The 17,721-nt window shown below is 40.4% G+C and overlaps 1 protein-coding gene across 2 annotated transcripts in view; it reads right to left on the bottom strand.

Annotated features, from left to right (window-relative positions):
• Window positions 1-17,721, bottom strand: part of LOC110522012 (lysosomal-associated transmembrane protein 4A) — a 32,043-nt gene that overhangs the window by 6,576 nt on the left and 7,746 nt on the right. For both annotated transcript variants that reach the window (XM_036975538.1, XM_021600071.2), the window contains exons 2-4: window positions 9,046-9,184; window positions 4,629-4,705; window positions 2,444-2,566 (exon numbers count right to left, since the gene is read on the bottom strand). In XM_036975538.1, the coding sequence (XP_036831433.1) occupies window positions 2,444-2,566; window positions 4,629-4,705; window positions 9,046-9,169 (324 nt within the window). In that variant the 5' untranslated portion in view covers window positions 9,170-9,184. The remainder of the gene's footprint in view (window positions 1-2,443; window positions 2,567-4,628; window positions 4,706-9,045; window positions 9,185-17,721) is intronic.

Below are 17,721 nucleotides of genomic sequence, written 5' to 3'. Positions count from 1 at the left end.
CATAAAGACAGACAGGCCAGGTGACAACGATAGTGAGAACACATTTAAACCCTCTAGGGGGGTATATTACAGAGCGAGGTCAATGAGTTAGCCAGCTAACGTTCCCAAGTACTCAGAAATTACTTTAGTTCTCTCTGAATATAAACTCTAACTTTGAATCAGCAACCCATATGAATGTTTTTCTTTAATTAACTGCTGTCATAGAGTGGTGAGGAGCAGTCTACCATACCCGGAAGCTAACTCAACATTCATTTTCTGTATATTTAGAGTTCACGCAAACAGTTTAAGCTTTGTTTTACTACCGACAGTTAAAGCTCATATCGGGATTGTATATAGATTCTGTCCTTAAATATAAAGTAATCTGATTTATTAGTTTGTCTCAATTGTTTAATAATTTTTTTACCCTTAACCTTTTTTCAACTGACCATCGTATTTGTTGAATAAATCGGGCTTTAATAATATGAGTAATCCAGGAATGTCAAGTTAATTGACACGAGAAAACTTGAGAAAACAGCAACGCTAGAGATCGCAATGACTACAATGCATGGCTAAATTATTTCTGGACACTAACAGCCCTGCTACACTACAGCGTCCGGAGTTGCCGTCAGACATTAGCCATTGAGGGATGCTTCCTTTGAAATCAATAAAAGCTGCTATACTGCTCACGTTGAGTCACATCCAACGGCAGTGTTCAAGCTCCAGAATCTCAGCGGTTCCATTTTTGACTGATAACGCACGTTCATTACATCTTGTGAATTGAAATAAAGTTGATTTTGGTTGCATAATGGCCCCCACTAGACACCACTGGCTATTTTACTAAGATTTATGAAGTTAAGAAGCTACTAGTTAACAGAAACTCTAGCTAGCTACATTGACTATGTTCACAATGTAAACAAAAGCAACGTGTAATTAGAGGATATTCAGTACAACCACTAGAAACAATGAGTACTTGCGGAAAAACTGGACCAAAGCCATGGTACTTACGCATAATAGATCAATATGTAACAGTACAGATTTTTTTAAATAAAGATGCTCTTCCACTCTGCTCCTTCGCTCTCAAAACAACGCACTCTGTGTAGCATGTAGAACGCCACATTGACACAACGCTGAAGGTAACGCAACTCTTATAGTGGAGCTGAAGTGTAAGGGTCCACGGAGCGCCTCCTCACCACTTGATTGTGCTTTGACCAGAAAACGAAGAGCATTAACTTCTTTGATATAGGGGGCACTCTTAATTTTTGGAAAAAAAAAACGTTCCCGTTTTAAACAAGATATTTTGTCACGAAAAGATGCTCGACTATGCATATAATTGACAACTTTGGAAAGAAAACACTGACGTTTCCAAATCTGCAAAGATATTGTCTGTGAGTGCCACAGAACTGATGCTACAGGCGAAACCAAGATGAAATTTCAAACAGGAAGTACCCCAGATTTTGAAGGCGCTGTGTTTCAATGAGTCCTTATATGGCTGTGTATGGGTCACGAATGAGCTTAGACTTTCTGTCGTTTCCCCATAGTGTCGACAGCATTGTGACGTATTTGTAGGCATATCATTGGAAGATTGACCATTTTACACTACATATACCAGGTGGTCGCTTGGTGTCCTCCGTCGCAATTATTGCGTAATCTCCAGCTGCATGTATTTTTCTGTTTGCTTCCGAGGAGAAACCAAACTGCCACAAATGATTTATCATCGAATAGATATGTGAAAACACCTTGAGGATTGATTCTAAACAACGTTTGCCATGTTTCTGTCGATATTATGGAGTTAATTTGGAAAAAAGTTCGGCGTTGTAATGACTGAATGTTCGGGGGGTTTTCTTAGCCAAACGTGATGAACAAAACGGAGCGATTTCTCCTACACAAATAATATTTTTTGGAAAAAATGAACATTTGCTATCTAACTGAGAGTCTCCTCATTGAAAACATCCGAAGTTCTTCAAAGGTAAATGATTTTATTTGAATGCTTTTCTTGTGTTTGTGAAAATGTTGCCTGCTGAATGCTAGGCTTAATGCTATGCTAGCTATCAATACTCTTACACAAATGCTTGTGTAGCTATGGTTGAAAAGCATATTTTGAAAATCTGAGATGACAGTGTTGTTAACAAAAGGCTAAGCTTGTGAGTGAATATATTTCTTTCATTTCATTTGCGATTTTCATGAATAGTTAACGTTGCGTTATGGTAATAAGCTTGAGGCTATGATTACGCTCCCGGATACGGGTTTGCTCGACGCAAGAAGTTAACTGGATGTTTTATAGCAGATTTGTATTTTTCTGTATCATAAGAATGTCAGTTGGTTATCATAAAATTGTTCCTGTTAATTGTTAGAATAAAACAATTATTAAAAAAATTAAAAACATTCACAAGACTTCTGGTTCGCTTCATAATTGTGATTTGCGAGACTAGCTGACAGGCAGTGGTGAAGGACTAGACCGACTTACCAGCTCCTTCAAGTAGTCCTTTATCCTGGGCAGGTAGGTGAGGGAGCTGATGGCCACCAGGCAACTCAGAGCAAAGTCAAAGAGCTGGTAGCAAAAGAACGGGATAAGCCAGCCGTCACGATGCTACGGGGGGGAGGAAGGGAAAACCACACACATTACTAAACAAAAGTGTGAAAGGATGGCCATTTCACTAGAGTTCATCAGGAGGTTTGTCATAGCCATAGCAAAAGCTTAATCTAAATGTTGGGTACTATGTTGAGGATGTCACAAAATCAAGAGTTTCTATGTACAGTGCCTTCAAAAACTATTCATACCTCTTGACTTATTCCACGTGTTACAGTCTGAATTCAAAATGGGTTAAATATACTTTTTTGTATTGTTATAGGTTTTGGTTTTTCTATTTATGTTTTGAGGTTGGTCTTAGGGCGCACCGATTGGTGTCACCTCGTTAGACGGAAGGTGCTCCAGTTGCCTTGAGAGATGTGGAGGGCCAACACCTTTAGTTGACTCTCCCTGTTTGATCAAAATAAAAATTCCTTTGTCTGATCTTACCTGTTTTCATTTTTGCTCCACTTTTTGGTTTGCTTCCTGTCTAAGTTTGGTAGTGGGTGCTCATGGTGGATCTTTTTTAGGTCCCAGTTGTTGCTATGCAACCTTCAGTGGACACCCACCTAAAACCCATCCGTTTCAATTTGGTTGTTGTCAGTGACTCTGTTCGTTCCCCCTTCAGTTTGAACAACATTTTTGGTTTTCTTGCTGGGGAACGTAACAGTATACAGGCTTCCTTCTTTTCACCATGTCACTTAGGTTAGTAATGTGGAGTAACTACAAGGTTATTGATCCATCCGAAGTGTAATTAATAACTTCACCACGCTCAAAGGGATATACAAATTATTTACCCATCTACCAATAGGTGTTTCTTTACGAGGCATTGGAAAACATCCCTGATAGGTGGTTGAATCTGTTTGAAATTAACTGCTCGACCTAGGGACCTTTGTATGAGTGGGATACAGATATGAGGTAGTCATTTAAAAATTGTGTTAAACACTACTATTGCACACAGTGTGAGTCCATGTGACTTGTTAATAAAGTTATAAAAACATAATACCACCTTGACATTATGGGGTATTGTGTGTAGGCCAGTGGTACACAACCTCAATTTAATCAATTTTTAAAATTCAGCCTGTAGCACAAACAAATGTTTTTTTTTTAAGTCAAGGGGTGTGAATGATTTCTGAAGGCACTGTACACGTCTTTGCTTAGGTCATCATGACTGGTATTTAGCAGGGGAGGCTACAGCCAGCAATGGACCTACTGTGTGAACACTGAATACAGGGCATCAACAAGGGTAACCTAAGAGCCTGCAGTCACAGCTAAGGCATAACGCTCTATGCTTACGCAGAACCTCTACGAGAGGCAAGCGTTAGCTGTGCGTCGCCATTTAAACTAGCAGATCTAGTCGGGTCCACGTCACATAGCCGACAAACCTGTCAGTATGGATGCCCATCAGGCAGGCCTGGTGAGGTAAACATGATAATCGTTAGAGAAACATTCTGCTTGCCCTGGTGGGGCCAGTAGAATGCACAAGTAAGGAGTCTGCATGCAGTGAGTCAATGTCCATTGCTGAAAAAGCATTAAATACATTAGAAATTGTCCTTTTAGACACCAGGATGTGACAAAGGGCAGCCACCTGAGTTGTATTCATTAGGGCACATATCGTTTTAAAACATTTTGCAATGCAAAACTTAAAATTAGTGTTTATTATTTGACAACTCCAGGTAGTCCCTCCCCGTTTCAGTCCGCTTTCTTTCGTAATGGTTGAGGTTCAATAACATAATTTAAACCTCCTATTTTACACACTCCTCCAGGGGTATTTGTCGTAGGCTTGCTTTACACGTTCATTTAATTTGTATTCAGGGTTTAGAATAGCCGCGACCAAAAGGTCTATTATTAGAAAGTAGGAAAACGAGGCTTTCATGAGTGTGTATTTAGGAGCAGACATTTGCATAACAAACCAAGAGAGTAGTCAGGATGAAAGATTATGCAGGGGGTTATTTTCCCACCCCTGAGCAAAAATGTTGAGAAGTTGACTCGAGAATTTGTAATAGTCGTGAATTTCATTATGGACATGATGTGGATGAAAACACGCTCACACAGACACACAAATCAGAAAGAAATAACTTACAGTAATGGCTCCATAGACCATCATGGCGCTGATAGTGAGCATCAACAGAGAGATGGCGAATCCCACACAGGCATTCTCTATACACACACAGATAGAGACATTCATTAGCGTAAAATACTTTGTTGAAGGACAAATAGGGTTGCAAAGGGTGGGAAACTTCCCGGTAAATTTCCTGAATTTTTCTGGAAATTTTCCATGGGAAGTTAAGCCCTGGAATTTGGAGAATGTTGCTTAAATTCATTAAAAATAGTTAGCTTATAACAGTGAACCTTTTTGTGGGATACACAAGGCAATTCTAGGTCATGTGGCATATTTTGGTTAAACTATCCCCGATTCTATGGAATTGCAACATTGCAATTGCAATGTGCAGATGATTCTCAAGCTCTTGCACACTAATGATATGCTATTGAGCCCACACTACTACACGGTCTGAGCGAAGGACTACATGCTTTCTGGTATGTTTTGATTACAATACTGGGTGGGGTGAATATATTTTTTGACATACATGATTTTTTGTTAACTAGTAAATAGTAGCCTACAGCAAAGTGTGTTTAAATCATTTCGAACTTGTTAATTTCTGCTAGTTAGTTTTTGCTATAATGTGGGTTTTAGCTTGCTAACAGTGTTAATTCACCTGTTTCCATGCATGTTTCATTTTAAAACATTTATCTCACAAAGGAGTTGTTTAATTTAACTGCTTATCTATTTATTTGTACATGGAATTGTATGTTGTATTTTTACTCTTTTTTTTCTAATCATTATAGGAAAATGCCACGGGCACTATCTGATGTGTGGAGACGTTTCACTGCAGCTAATGTAGAAGGAAAAGCTGTGTACATTTGCAAATACTGAGCCAAATCATATGTGAAGAATGCAACAAAGATGCGGAATCATCTGGCCAAGTGCATAAAGTTCCCTCATCACTCACAACAAGCAACCTCTGTCAAAAGTCCCTCTACTTCCATTCGAGGTGAACATGATGAATCAGACACCTTATCGATAGCAACAGCTCATTGTCCTCCTGGAAATCAGATTTTTTTTTTTTACTCAATGGAGGAACGTAGTCAGAGAAATGCTGATGAATGTCATGCTCGAGCTGTGTATGGAACTGGTTCACCTCTGATGCTCACAGGCAATGTGTATTGGAAGAGATTTCTGAATGTTCTTCACCCAGCATACACCCCTCCAACCAGACATGCTTTATTTACCTCCTGCTAAGCTCGGGAATGATTAAGTCATTGAGGAGAGGCATGTGTGGTTCAGTCACAAGGTTCTCAAGGTCTATTATTCACACAGTCACTCTTAAACTGTGCAGGAAGCCATCGATTTCTCAGGTATTTGAAGAGGGCCCTCTTCTTCCACACCTTGTACTTTGATATCACTAACAAACTATAGGTTACAGCAGTTTAGTCCCTCATCTTTTGTCTGTAAACAATATACTTTTATTTTGTGGACTTTATTTAGACAGTAGGTGGGGGACATAGAAAGGGATGAACAGCATTGAAAAAGTGTCGGACCAGTGATTTTGAACCATTACTGCAGGGTGAAATCGGATGTGTAGATGCCAAACTCTGGCTCACGATCTCCTTCTTTAACATAATAACTAAGTGGGAAGAGACCGATTAGAAATGGCACTGATGAAGCCACAGCAGTGCCAGGCTTTGATAATAGCCCAATCAATTCACTGAATGCTGACATTGTATCAAAGCTAGGATTTATGTAGCGCAACCTCGACCCTGTAAATAGCAAGTCAACCAGAGTGCATAGAACTGGGCCCAGTTTCATGATAGCGATAGATTTTAGGCTTAAGTGTGTTTTAACAATGCATCTTTTCTACAACGGCCAAAGACTCGTTTCCCAAAACATCATGCAGAGAGAACAGTCGACAAGTGCTTCAGAGGCATAGGGACCTTACAGATAAGATCGAAAGTAAGGGAGCACTGCTCTCGGATCAGCTTTGTCCATTAAAAGTTTACCTTAAAAGTATAATTATTTCACAATACTTACAACGGATCGACTCCTATTACCACCTATGGCTGCAAATATGAGGCGCCTTATTCTAATGGTTACCCAATACAAATGCAATGCATGGCTAAATTACTTCCGGACACTAACAGCCCTGCTACACTACAGCCATCGGGCGTCCGGAGTTGCCGCCAGACATTAACCATTAAGGGAATGCTCCCTATGAAATCATTAAAAGCTGCTATACTGCTCGCGTTGAGTCACATCCAATGGCAGCGTTCAAGCTCCAGAATCTCAGAGGTTCCATTTTTGACTGATAACGCACACGTTCATTCCATCTTGTGAATTGAAATGAGAAATATAGTTGATTTTGGTTGCACAATGTCCCCCACTAGACACCACTGGCTATTTTACTAATATTCATGAAGTCAAGAAACTACTAGTTAGTCAATGTAGCTAGTTCGAGTTTCTGCTACGTTCACAACGTAAACAAAAGCAACGTGTAATTAGAAGATATTTAGTACAACCACTAAAAACAACTTAAGAGTACTTGTGAAAATGAACACTAAGAATTATTTCACAATACTGACAACGGATCAGCTCCTATTACCACCTACGGCCGAAAATATTGAGTCACATCATTGTGCTCGTGTTACACATCATGAAATATAGAGACAAATTACAAACAGAAGCCTGAAGGTATCAAAATAGAACTTCATTGATTAGTATTAAATGTATTTCAATGATTGAAATAGGCCTATAGCCTCCTGTTTATAATGCCATCATTTGATGTTTTCATTGAAATCATCTACAGTGGCTTGCGAAAGTATTCACCCCATTTTTCCTATTTTGAAGCCTTTACAACCTGGATTTAAAATACATTTTTGGGGGGGTTTGTATCATTTGATTTCCACAAAATGCCTACCACTTTGAAGATACAAAATATATTTTTGCGAAACAAACAAGAAATAAGAAAAACACTGAAAACTTCAGCGTGCATAACTATTCACCCCCCCCCAAAGTCAATACTTTGTAGAGCTACCTTTTGCTGCAAGTCTCTTGGGGTATGTCTCGATAAGCTTGGCACATCTAGCCACTGGGATTTTTGCCCATTCTTCAAGGCAAAACTGCTCCAGCTCCTTCAAGTTGGATGGGTTCCCCTGGTGTACAGCAATCTTTAAGTTATACCAGAGTCTCAATTGGATTGAGGTCTGGGCTTTGACTAGGCCATTCCAAGACATTTAAATGTTTCCCCTTAAACCACTCGAGTGTTGCTTTAGCAGTATGCTGAGTCATTGTCCTGCTGGAAGGAGAACCCCCATCCCACTCTCAAATCTCTGGAAGACTGAAACAGGTTTCCCTCAAGAATTTCCCTGTATTTAGCGACATCCATTATTCCTTCAATTCTGACCAGTTTCCAGTTCTTGCCGATGAAAAACAACCCCACAGCATGATGCTGCCACCACCATGCTTCAACTGTGGGGATGGTGTTCTCGGGTTGATGAGAGGTTTTGGGTTCGCGCCAGACATAGTGTTTTCCTTCATGGCCAAAAAAAGCTAAATTGTAGTCCGCTGTGGAACTTTGCAGCTCCTTCAGGGTTACCTTTGGTCTCTTTGTTGCCCCACTGATTAATGCCCTCCTTGCCTGGTCTGTGAGTTTTGGTGGGCGGCCCTCTCTTGGCAGGTTTGTTGTTGGTGCCATATCTTTCCATTTTTTAATAATGGATTTAATGGTGCTCTGTGGGATGTTCAAAGTTCCTGACATTTTTTATAACCCAACCCTGATCCTTACTTCTCCACAACTTTATCCCAGACCTATTTGGAGAGCTCCCTGGTCTGCATGGTGCCGCTTGCTTGGTGGTGCCCCTTGCTTTGTGGTGTTGCAGACTCTGGGGCCTTTCAGAACAGGTGTATATATACACAGATCATGTGACAAATCTTGTGACACTTAAAGTCCACCTGTGTGCAATCTAACTAATTATGTGACTTCTGAAGGTAATTCGTTGCACCAGATCTTATTTAGGGGCTTCATAGCAAAGGGGGTGAATACATATGCACGCACCACTTATCAGTTTTTTATTTTTTTCATTTCACTTCACCAATTTGGACTATTTTGTGTATGTCCATTACATGAGTCTGTATTGGGCTAAAAAAGGTTAAAGAAGCAGGCATTTGGTGATAGTTATCCATGGCGATGTTATCAAGGGGATTTGGCTGTCTCTCTGTGTGTGTGTGTCTCTCGGTGTGTGGGACAGCCATGAGGTACCAGTATATAAAAAGGTAGTGCAGCTTTGCTAACTATGTGGAAATGTTAACAAATATTGTATAAATCGGGGGATGATGCTAAATCATGCTAGCTACTGCCTGCAGCAATTGTGGACGATGTCACTAATGGCGAACATAGACAACTCAAGTTGAACATGAGCCACACATGAAGATTAGATAAACTAACCCTTAAGGACATTCCCCTCTCCTTGGAAGGTGTGGCTAAAGTAGTGCTCGATGACCTCATACTGCAAGTCGACGGTGGGCACATTCTCTGGGTGGGTCACGGCCACAGTCAGCAGGATGCCCATCAACAGGTTCACCACCTGGCAAGAGAGAGAAAGGTATTGTTAGACTACGTTCTTAAATACATAGCCTGCTCCTAGATCCGTTTGTGTTGGTTTGCCAACGCCTATAATTTGGCGTGAGTGACAATGATCATAGGAGTTGTCAAGACATTACAAATAGATCTGACTGGGCACCAGGCTAGGATACAGTCTGTTGTAGATTAGAACATCTATATTTTATTTCACCAGTTTCTGTTTCAACTTACGTTTCCTTTCCGCAGACATGAATGATAGACTAAGGAATGTCAGTAAAAGTGGTAAAAAAAAAAAGGAGTAGAAAGGGCAGAGAGATGTAGCCAAGATGGATAGAAAGAAGGGAATGGAGGGAGATGTAGAGCCACATTCCATGAAACATTTAGTCTGGATAGTGTTCTCAAAAAACAACTTGTTAGTTTCTCTGAAGGTCAACTTCCCATCCGCCACCACTACACATGGTGGGCCTAAGCCTAACCAATTTATTTCATGAGGCCGATAGTCCCTTGTGGTTTAGGAACAACATTATTATTATTAATTTCCACTGAAATAACGACTGTACAATGTTGGACCTGGGACCGTCATCACGAAGGAAGATAGGCTTCTGAGTGTTTTAAAGATGCATCTTTCCTACAACGGCCAAAGATGTAACATGGGCTTCCCAAAACACAACGCAGAGAGAAATTGATAAGGCATCGTTGGAGCAGGTGTCGAAAAGAGCTGCGCCGGGTAGTAAGACAAAACGAGTATCATAACAGATACAGGCATTTTTTTTATTTTTTAGATACGATTACGATCATAGTATTTTGTAATTATCTGTGATTGGGGGGGGGGGGGGGGGGGGGGGGGGGGGGGGGGGGGGGAGTACTTTTCGGATGCCAGCACGTATCTTTCTCATGTCAGTCAGTCATGTGCAAGGTTCAACGTGGTCTAAATAACTCAACTGGCTAGTTTGGCCGTCTGTAAAGAGAAGGGCAGGCTGTACGTTGATCCTGCTGTTCTGTTTGTATAGAGTGAAGCTGTATTTCTCCATCCACTCTCTACATAATTTCCCCCGATTAGTTTCTCGCCCACTGCAAATTGGAGGACAAACACACCCCTCCGCACACGGCTCATAATCTGCATCTTTTTTTTGCATTGAGAATGTGTAGGGAGGTATTTTGCCAACATATATTTAGGCATATTAAAACACTTCCGTTTTTTCCAATCACGAATATCATTCGATCTGATTATCAACTGTGAATTTACAGATCTGATTGTGAGTATGGTCATGTTGGCACACCTCTAGTGTCAATACTGATAATATCGAAGGGAGCACTGCTCTCGGATTAGCTTTCTCCATTAGAATCTTAGTTTAAAATGATCTCACAATACTGACGACGGATCAGCTCCTATTACCACCTACCACTGCAACTTTTGAGGCGGCTTATTTGAATGCATACTCAATATAAATTCACAGATTTGGCACATAATCATGAAATATATAGAGAAATTACAGACAGCCTACAAGGAACTAAAAATAACTCAATATGATTGAAATACTGTTTATATTTTAACGAAGTCATTTCGGTTTTCATTTGAAGCATATTGAAGACATTGGCAACTTTGTATTTGTAGTCAACTTTGTCCTGAAGTCATCAGGGGTCAGAGAGATGGATAAACTATGTGATTCTTTGTTTAGCTGAGATCTTGTGTAAGGGCAAAGGGGGAAAAAAATATCTAAGGACACACTTAGCTGTTCTACGAGTGGTCTGAGGCAGGCGTTAAGATTACGAACATTTTCAAGTACAAATAACGATGGTTTTAGGAAACAGCTCAGATATTTAACGATGCTCCTAAGAAGGTTCTAATGATGAACTTAACCTTAATATGATTTTTGGGAAACCGAGCCCAGGACACATGTGTGTTGTAGAATGTTTTGAATATTGATCAACTGAAAATAGTGACATCTCTTGATGTTCACACGAAGAAAGCAAACAGTGGAGTCAAAATTATTGACACCCTTGATAAAGATGCGTAAAAACTACTGTATAAAATAATTATAATACTGAGCTATATTGTATACTAAAAAATATATATATATATATTCATACTAATATTTGTCTCAGATAAAGATGGTTTAGCAAGTAATACTTTTTTTTCATAAAAAAAGGTAGGTGTCAAAATGATTGACTCCTGCATTCAATACCTCACCTTGCAAGGATAACAGCACTGAGCTTTATTCTAAAATGTTTTATGAGTTGGAGAACACATTAGGAGGGATCTTAGATCATAGTTCTAATCTAAGTGCAGTGTTTACCACTAGTGCAGGCTGTGGCTATACAGCCGGTTACACACTCATTTTGAGCAGGTTACTTTTTCTAATTAAATTAACTGCCCTACTTTTTTTTTTTTTTTTTTTTACAATTCAGAGGTTTGTAAAAAAACTTTTCTGCAGTCATAGTGCAGCATAAATGCAATACGCTGCAAACAAAATACTTTTCTCCCCCTGCAGTAATTTTGCAGTGTAACTGCAGTTGTAGTGCAGTATAGCTGCAGTTCAACTGCAGTACACAAGTTATTCTGCATTTACTGCATCCAAAATACTACAGTCAACTGCAGTTACTGCACTTTTACTGCAGTTTTAAATCTGCAATCTTTTTTTGTAAGTGGAACGATATTAATTAATTAACTGGGATACTTTTTTTTACAGTAAGTTAGGGGAAAAAGTATTCAGAGCCATTTCCCGCTAGAATGAACGATATGCATCTTCTAGCAATCTATTGACAGGAAAGGCGACTGTCAGTCACAAAGTGAGCGATGACTGGGAAACATTCCACTGTCTGCCATCTGTCCTGCCTCCTGGTACCTGGGTGTGTGTGTTGTGTACGCTGTGGTTGCAGTTACAATTATTTACATGGAGGAAGAGAACATGATGCTCCTTAAATCATCCAAGCGAGTCAATTTGCACGCCCTTTATAATATGGTAACGTTGAGTAGAAATTCACTTAGCCTTTTGTTTTCAGGCACATTCATTTATTTGATGTCATGCCTCTCATATGCAGGCACGAAGTGCTGGGGCATAGGCTTACTGTGAAGGAAGGAAGTAAGGAAGGAAGTAAGGAAGGAAAAAGAGGACGGCTCCACACTACTCTCACCTGTGTACAGTGCATTCGGAAAGTATTCAGACCCCATTACTTTTTCCACATTGTTACGTTACAGCATGAGGCTAAAAAGGTTTAAATAAATAAATCTTAAATCTACACACAATACCCCATGACGACAAAGCGAGCACAGGTTTAGAAATGTGTGCAAATGAATAAAAAAAGATACATTTACATAAGTATTCAAACCCTTTGCTATGAGACTCGAAATTGAGCTCAGGTGCATCCTGTTTCCATCGATCATCCTTGAGATGTTTCTACAACTGAGTCCACCTGTGGTAAATTAAATTGATTGGACATAATTTGGAAAGGCACAGACCTGTATAGATAAGGTCCCAGTTGACAGTGCATGTCAGAGCAAATAATAAGCCATGAGGTCGAAGGAATTGTCCGTAGAGCTCCGAGACAGGATTGTGTCGAGGCACAGATCTGAGGAAGGGTACCAAAACATTTATGCATTGAAGATCCTTAAGATCACTGTGGCCTCCATCATTCTTAAACAGAAGAAGTTTGAAACCACCAAGACCCATCCTAGAGCTGGCCGCACGACCAAACTGAGCAATGGGGGGAGAAGGGCCTTGGTCAGGGAGGTGACCAAGAACCCGGTGGTCACTCTGACTGAGCTCAAGAGTTCTTCTGCAGCGATGGGAGAACCTTCCAGAAGGACAACCATCCCTGCAGCACTCTACCAATCAGGCCTTTATGCTAGTTGCCAAACGGAAGCCACAAACGGAAGCCTGCTTAGGCTTGCCAAAAGACAACTAGACTCTCAGACCATGAGAAACAAGATTCTCTGGTCTGATGAAACGATATTTGAACTCTTTGGCCTGAATACCAAGCATCACGTCTGGAGGAAATCTGGCACCACCCCTTAGGTGAAGCATGGTGGTGGCAGTAACTGTGGGGATGTTTTTCAGCAGCAGGGTGACTAGTCAGGATTGAGGGAAAGATGAACAGAGCCAAGTACAGAGAGGTACTTGATAACTTGTTCCAGAACACTCAGGACCGCATACAGGGGCGAAAGTTCACCTTCCAACAGGACAACGACCCTAAGCACACAGCAAAGACAACGCAGGAGTGGCTTCAGGACAAGCCTCAATGTCCTTGAGTGGCCCAGCCAGAGCCCAGACTAGAACCCAATCGAACATCTCTGGAGAGACCTGACAAAAGCTGTGCAGTGACGCTCCCTATCAAACCTGACAGAGCTTGAGAGAATCTGCAGAAAAGTATGTTAGAAACTCACCAAATACAGGTGTGCCAAGCTTGTAGCGTCATACTCCAAAATAATTGAGTCTGTAATCGCTGCCAAAAAAAAAATAGATTAAAGTTTTAGGGCATATCAACCAGTCCTAATTACTTGTTAAAAAAAAAAGGAGCACTGGAAACTGCACACGTACCAAAAACCCTGTTGTTTTTTTGACAAGTGCCAATAAATAACTCTTCGAGATATGCGCTATGGAAATTACCATAACTCAAAAACCACATGGAAACAGTAGATATTTTTACATTACAGGTCAGAGGACAACCTGCAGAACAGTCTGCTACATTTCGGTATGTTGCAGTTTGATACAGGGGTCACCAAAACAGAGAGACAAATGCAACACTTTTGTCTTACACTCATACCGATTTTCACATCGAAATCAATTGATTTAGCGTCCTGTTAAAACGAACACAGCTCAAAAACCACACATAATCTGGTTAGAGGACAATTTGTAGGAGTCAGCTAGTTAAAATTGTTTCATTTTGATTCAAGTGGATCGCCAACGCAGAAGTTTAACACAACACCTTTTTGGTTAATCACTTCAATCGATATCACACTGAAATTTGATTGGTCACATACACATGGTTAGGAGATCTTATTGGTCGCATACACATGGTTAGGAGATGTTATTGCAAGTGTAGCGAAATGCTTGTACTTATAGTTCTGACTGTGCAGTAATATCTAACAATTACACAACTACCAAATACACACAATTATAAGTAAACGGGATGGAATAAGAATATGTACTAGGAGGTCGACCGATTAATCGGAATGGACGATTAATTAGGGCCGATTTCAAGTCATAATCGGTAATCGGCATTTTTGGACACCGATTATGGCCGAATACGTCGCACTCCACAAGGAGTGGCAGGCTGACTACTTGTTACACGAGTGCAGCAAGGAGCCAAGGTAAGTTGCTAGCTAACATTAAACTTCTCATTAAAAAAAAAACAATCTTAACATAATCACTAGTTAACATGGTTGATAATATTACTAGTTTATCTAGCTTGCCCTGTGTTGCATATAATCGATGCAGTGCCTGTTAATTTATCATCGAATCACAGCCTACTTCGTCAAACAAGTGATGATTTAACAAGTGCATTCATGACAAAAAAGCACTGTCGTTGCACCAATGTACCTAACCATTAACATCAATGCCCTTCAAAACACAAGTATATATTTTTAAACTTGCAAATTTAGTTAATATTGCCTGCTAACATTAATTTATTTTAACTAGGGAAATTGTGTCACTACTCTATGTGCAAGCAGAGTCAGGGTATATGCAGCAGTTTGGGCTGCCTGGCTCAGTGCGAACTGTGTGAAGACCATTTCTTCCTAACAAAGACCGTCATTAATTTGCCAGAATTGTACATAATTATGACATACATTGAAGGTTGTGCAATGTAATAGCAGTATTTTGACTTAGGGATGCCACCTGTTAGATAAAATACGGAACGGTTCCGTATTTCAATGAAAGAATAAACGTTTTGTTTTCGAAATGATAGTTTCCGGATTTGACCATATTAATGACCAAAGGCTCATATTTGATAGAGTGTTTGCCAGCAGCTCTTCAATGTGCTTCAAGCATTACGCCGTTCATGACTTCATACCTATCAACTCCCGAGATTAGGCTGGTAATACTATAGTGCCTATAAGAACATCCAATAGTCAAAGGTATATGAAATACAAATGGTAGAGATAAATAGTCCTATAATTCCCATAACTACAACCTAAAACTTCTTACCTGGGAATATTGAAGACTCATGTTGAAAGGAACCACCAGCTTTCATATGTTCTTATGTTCTGGGCATGGAACGTAAACGTTAGCTTTCTTACATGGCAAATATTGCACTTTTACTTTCTTCTCCAACACTGTTTTGGCATTATTTAAACCAAATTTAACATGTTTCATTATATGAGGCTAAATTGATTTATTGATGCATTATATTAAGTTAAAATACGTGTTCATTCAGTATTGTTGTAATTGTCATGATTACAAATAAATATTATTATTTATTAATTAAAGTATTATATTAAGTTAAAATACGTGTTCATTCAGTATTGTTGTAATTGTCATTATTACAAATAAATATGATTTATTTATTAAAATCGGCCAACTAATCGGTATCGGCTTCTTTTGGTCCTCCAATAATCGGTATCGGCGTCAAAAAAATCATAATCGGTCGACCTCTAATCCTGAGGCTGCATTTATTGTAGCTGGGGACTTTAGCAAAGCTAATTTGAGAACAAGGCTACCTAAATTCTATCAGCATATCGATTGCAGTACACAAGTGAGAAACACACTCGACCATTGCTACTCTAACTTCCGCAATGCATACAAGGTCCTCTCCCACCCTTCTTTTGGTAAATCTGACCATGACTCCATCTTGATGCTCCCTCCCATAGGCAGGAACGAAATCAAGAAGCACCCAATCGGATTCCACACTTGAAGATTGCTTCAATCACGTGGACTGGGATATATTCCGGGTAGCCTCAGAGAACAACATTGACGTACGTATACGCTGACTCAGTGAGCGAGTTTATGAAGGAAGTGTAGATGAGACGTTGTACCCACTGACTATTAAAACCTTCCCTAACCAGAAACCATGGATTGATGGCAGCATTCAAGCAAAACTGAAAGCATGTCCCACCGCATTTAATCATGGCAAGGCCACTGGGAATATGGCTGAATATAAACAATGTAGTTATTCCCTCCACAAGACAATCAAAGAAGCAAAGTGTCAGTCAGTATAGAGACAAACTGGAGTCGCAATTCCATGGCTCCAAAACGAGACGTTTGTGGCAGGGTCTACAGACAATCACAGTTTACAAAAAGAAAACCAGCCCCGTCGCAGACATCGACGTCTTACTACCAGAAAAATTGAACAACTTCTTTGCTCGCTTTGAGGACAATACAGTGCCATCGACGCGACCCGCTACCAAAGACTGTGGGCTCTCCTCCTCCATGGCTGACGTGAGTAAAACATTCAAACGTGTTAATCCTCGCAGGGCTGCCTGCCCAGACGGCATCCCTTGCCGAGTCCTCAGAGCATGCGCAGGCCAGCTGGCTGGTGTGTTTACGGACATATTCAATCAATACCTATCCCAGTCTGTTGTCCACACATTCTTCAAGATGGCCACCATTTCTCCAATTCCCAAGAAAGCCAAGGTATCTCAACTAAAAACTATCGCCCCATAGCACTCACTTCTGTCATCATGAAGTGCTTTGAGAGACTAATCAAGGATCATATCACCGCCACACTACCGGTCACCCTAGACCCACTTCAATTTGCTTACCGCCCCAATAGATCCACACTGCCCTAACCCATCTGGACAAGAGGAATACCTTTGAATGCTGTTCATTGACTACAGCTCAGCATTCAACACCATAGTACCCTCCAAACTCATCATTAAGCTTGAGTCCCTGGGTCTTGACTAGAGGTCGACCGATTATGATTTTTCAACGCCGATTATTGGAGGACCAAAAAAAAAACAAACACGTATTTTAACTTAATATCATTTAAATAATGCAAAAACAAAGTGTTGGAGAGGAACGTAAAAGTGAAATATGTGCTATGTAAGAAAGCTAACGTTTCAGTTCCTTGCTCAGAACATGAGAACATATGAAAGCTGGTGGTTCCTTTTAACATGAGTCTTCAATATTCCAAGGTAAGAAGTTTTAGGCTGTAGTTATTAGAGGACTATTTCCCTCTAAACCATTTGTATTTCATATACCTTTGACTATTGGATGTTCTTATAGGCACTTTAGTATTGCCAGTGTAACAGTATAGCTTCCGTCCCTCTCCTCGCTCCTCCCTGGGCTCGAACCAGCAACACAATGACAACAGCCACCACATCGAAGCGTTACCCATGCAGAGCAAGGGAAACAACCACCCCAAGGCTCAGAGCGAGTGAAGTTTGAAACGCTATTAGCGCGTGCTAACTAGCCAGCCATTTCACTTCGTTCACACCAGCCTCATCTCGGGAGTTGATAGGTTTGAAGTCATAAACAGCGCAATGCTTGATGCAGAACGAAGAGCTGCTGGCAAAACGCACAAAAGTGCTGTTTGAATGAATGTTTACGCGCCTGCTTCTGCCTACCACCGCTCAGTCAGATACTTGTATGCTCAGTCAGATTA

This window comes from Oncorhynchus mykiss, chromosome 4 (assembly GCF_013265735.2).
Source record: "Oncorhynchus mykiss isolate Arlee chromosome 4, USDA_OmykA_1.1, whole genome shotgun sequence".
In the NCBI taxonomy this organism is placed as follows: domain Eukaryota; kingdom Metazoa; phylum Chordata; class Actinopteri; order Salmoniformes; family Salmonidae; genus Oncorhynchus; species Oncorhynchus mykiss.
Note: the sequence above shows the minus strand (reverse complement) of the source record. Positions and strands in the feature narration are given on the sequence as shown.